Below are 4,105 nucleotides of genomic sequence, written 5' to 3' on the forward strand. Positions count from 1 at the left end.
AAAGTACATAGTACAAATGGAAATGAGAGGTGCGGGGGGGGGGGGCTGCGGCACATGCAGTCCCATTAAAATTGACTGAATGGTGCCAGAGAGCCGGGCGGGACGCACTCGAGACAGCTTATCCCAGAAGGAGGGCCTCTGGGGTTTTAGTGTGGTCTGGGCTGTGTGAGGGGGGAGGGGTGCAGAGGGTCGAGTGGAAGCTCGCTCTTACTTTTTTGGGCTTGGGTGCCTGCGAGATCCGGCTCTTGGGAACCTTGGGGCACCCGCGGTAATTGGCGACAAGCTGCTGGCGTGCCCGTATAGTTGTCAGTTGTGACACTGCCCGCGGGGACCGCGCTTGTCTTGATGTTGAGTATTGAGTTTAATTCGGCGATTTTGAGGACTACGGCCTATACAAATGGCGTTAGGTGCAGACAGGTGGCATACGGTCTTGACCTTGAAAATCGCCTTCGTGTCGGCGGAACGGGGAATGACGGCCAATACCATTTCGTATGGCGTTAGGCCTTTGGCGCGGTGCATCCGGTGCACCTTGGTCACGGCGATGCCCTGCGCCGTGAGATCTTCTTCGATCTCCTTGGTGGAGAGCGAGACCGGAAGGCCCTTGAGGACGACCCTAAGGGTGCGTTCCTCGGGGAGGGCGTAGGTATGATACTGCAGGTGACGTGCCTGCAGCATCTCCGTCAGCGTCCTAAAGTCGCCAGACGTCGGGACTATGATTTTAATGCCGTCTTTAACGAGGCGGCCACTCGTGAACTGAACGTGGTGCGTGGTGCACCACGAGGAGACTTCGGTCCATTTTTCCTTCTGATGAAGGAAAATCGGAGGGGGCTTTTGGCTGCGAGGGAGGACCCTATGCGAACCAGAAGTGGATTGAACCGCTGAGGCCGGGGAGGCGGCAGCTGCGGGGGCGGGGGTGGGGGCAGGGGCGGTCGCCAAGGGGGCCTCGGTCTTAGCGGCCTTTGCCTGGGTTTTGGGTTTCGCTTTACGCGAACGTTTCTTGCCGACGACCGTGAAGTCGTCGGCAGAGGAGGACGAGGAGGATTCGGAGGAGGACTCCGTGAGGACCTCTTCCGAGTCGGAGGCCATCTCCGCGTCTAAGACCGGCGCGAGATGGGCGAACAGAGGGTGGTCGGCCAGGGCGGCGCGACTGATAGAGGGGGTGGGGGTGGGACGCACCGGGCTGCGCGACTTGGAGCGCGCGCTGGGGGCGGGGGACACTTGGCGCTCAGAGGGAGCGCGGCGGGGCGGGGGGGAGGTGCTGGAGTTCCGCAGGGGGTTTGGCTTTAGAGGCGGGCGGGGTGTATAGAAGGCGCGTGTGGCGCTAAGTGCGCAGGAGCGGGGGTTGCAGAAGGCGGGAGATGGCGTCGCGTCTGTCTCTCTGCCAGGTGTAGGCAAAGGTGAGGACTTTTGATATGCTTGTACCACTCGCTGCCAGTCTTCCCCAGGACGTCCTCTTTTGTTCGCAGACCGCGACGGAGGACGGCGCTGGGGCAAAACCGCACCTTTCCCTACCGCATGAAACGGCATATCAATCAGGCTTAGAGCTTGAAGAGCTTATTACATACATAATAACATTACATAATTAATAAAGGGAATTATTAATTATGAAAAGTGAGACAAACAGCTACACACTACACACATTAACAAGCTACAAATGTACAAAATAAGCTTAGCATTATTAAAAAAAAAAAGTGAGAAAATAAACTATTACATAACCCATACATTACAAAAGGCGTTAGGCCCTTGGCGCGGTGCATTCTGTGCACGTTGAAGCTCAGGGATGCCCTGGGCTTTCAGGTCGTCTTCGATCTCATTTGCGGAGGATCGAAACGGGATCCATGGTACTGCAGGTGTCCGCTTCGTGACCGACCTGGAATCGACAGACGTCCGGACAATAATTTTAATTCCGTCTTTAATGAGTTGGCCACTCGTGAATTAACGTGGTGCGCGACGACCACGAGGACGCTTCGATCCATTTTCCTTCTGATGAAGGAAAATCGGCGGGGGTTTTGTACGCGAGGGATGACCGTCTGCCTACCAGACGAGGTGGGGACAGTCGCGGCCGTAGAGGCGGCAGCAGCGGGGGCGGAGGCTGAGGGGGTCTCGGTCTTTGCGACCTTGGCCTGGGACTTGGCTTTCACTTTGCGCGACCGTTTCTTCCGACGACCTTGAAGGCACGTATTGCGCAAAGTGCGCAGGGGAGGCGGAGGGCACGAACAGGCTGCGCAAGAGTAGTGTGTGAGTGAGAGAGTACAGAGTGCGTACCCGGATACTGTCGCGCGGCTCTCGGCTGGGACTAAGACTAACCCTGAGATGAGTCGCTCTGCCGAGGTAGGCAGAGTTGAGGACTTGATATGCCCTAAGCTTGTACTACTCGCTGCCAGTCTTCCCCCAGAAAGTCCTCTTTCGGTTACAGAGCGTGATTGAGGATGGCACAGAGGCAGAAAGCGGGCCTCCCCAGCCATAGAAAATGCCAGAACGAGAAGAGCTTTTTACATAAATTTACATAATGAATGAAGAATGATTATACTAAGTTCTATCTCAATTATACAACCACTAACACACCTGAGCTTTAGCTGTGTTTTTAACTTTAACTCACGGCACCTTATATACATTTACAAGCTACAAATAAACAAATAAAATTATTAACTAAAACTTAAAATACAAAATAAACTATTAAATAACAAATAAAGAAAAACATAACGCCCAATGGACAACTAGTAGGCAATGCATTACATAATAATATTATATCTAAGTTATTATCACAATATTTAAGGAGTCAATCATGAAAGCCCTGTGACACAAGGATTAATATCCTAAAAGTGGGAGTGTTAAAGTTTAAGTTTCTGCCTTTTCACTTAACAGCAATCAGTACAACATGACAGCATGTTGTCCTTCAATATGGCAATCAATGTAAAGGCACTAATGTTCACTAAAAGTGTAGGTAGCACCCCTATATCAGAATATGTCCATGTATGTGACATAGCAGATGTGGACATTTTTAAACATATAAGACATAATTTATTTTACAATCATAAGCTACTTACTTAGGGTTTACAGATTCTGATAATAATAAATGCTTATGACGTCATTAGCTAGCTAGATAGAAATGGACATACAAATTTGATGACAAAGAGATTCCATTGAATGTCTATTATTAAAGAAGTTTCCATTTATAAATAAACTAAAAATGAATATCAAATACACTTCTTTTGTATTAAAAACAAACTAAAGAGATATTTCCTCTCATCCCCAACAATGACATCACCATGGTTCACATAATTCGTACTTCTCCAAGCACTCTATCAACCAGCCCATCGGTAAAGCTTTCAAATGCTTCATGTTGTACATTGGTTCATACATCTCCTGGAAAATAATGTAGTGTGAACAGTCAACCAGCCTGCCGTCTTTCTTTGCGTGGTACGGTACCAACTGCTCACTATCGGGGATAGATTCAGGGTTGGGAACTCTGCGTAACACTATCCCACCAGCATCAGTGATCAACTTAGTCAATATAGCTTTAGTTAAGACTAACGTATTAGAAAACTTTATATTTAGTATTGAAATTGTGTAAATAGAAGTGACAGCCATTGAAAATGCCTGGCAGTTTTTGTACTTGTTGTATCGGGCATTTTTAGGTCCGTTATAGGACTTGGTTCCAACTCCCTTCACCTCATACTGTTCAAATGACTCTAGTTCTCTTCGGAGGATTTCGTTACCCAGTCTGCACTGATGATCCAAATGTTGCTCACAATACCCTGAAGAACATCGAGACTTGATACACAGACACCATCCTCAGTATCCACAACAAGGTGAGTGACCTTCTTCGTAAGCTTGACTTCTAAATGAATGTTACTATGATGTTTACTTAAAGCTCGTAACTTGTTATTGCACAGTACGGAATGATGATGAGCAGTAAATGTGTATGTCATCAAACTCTAACTCAGCATATAATGCGGCAATGTGAGAGATGTTGAAGCTCTGCGTATACATCACCTTTTCAGCTGCTTCACGTAACAAATTCTTCATATTAACAGAAGCCAGTTGGTATGGAGTTTCTCCTTTACAGTTTCTGACATTCATATCTGCACCATTCTTGATCAAC

The 4,105-nt window shown here is 48.3% G+C and overlaps 1 protein-coding gene and 1 pseudogene across 1 annotated transcript; both read right to left on the reverse strand.

Annotated features, from left to right (window-relative positions):
- Positions 1-306: 306 nt before the first annotated feature.
- Positions 307-1,527, reverse strand: LOC113507163 (flocculation protein FLO11-like). Its single transcript, XM_026890017.1, has one exon. It carries the CDS (start codon positions 1,525-1,527, stop codon positions 307-309), a length of 1,221 nt encoding a protein of 406 aa, XP_026745818.1.
- Positions 1,528-3,049: 1,522 nt separating this feature from the next.
- LOC113507164 lies at positions 3,050-4,101 on the reverse strand (annotated as a pseudogene).
- Between the last annotated feature and the right edge of the window lie 4 nt (positions 4,102-4,105).

The sequence above is a fragment of the Trichoplusia ni genome, unplaced genomic scaffold (assembly GCF_003590095.1).
Source record: "Trichoplusia ni isolate ovarian cell line Hi5 unplaced genomic scaffold, tn1 tig00000757, whole genome shotgun sequence".
Taxonomy (NCBI): Eukaryota; Metazoa; Arthropoda; class Insecta; order Lepidoptera; family Noctuidae; genus Trichoplusia; species Trichoplusia ni.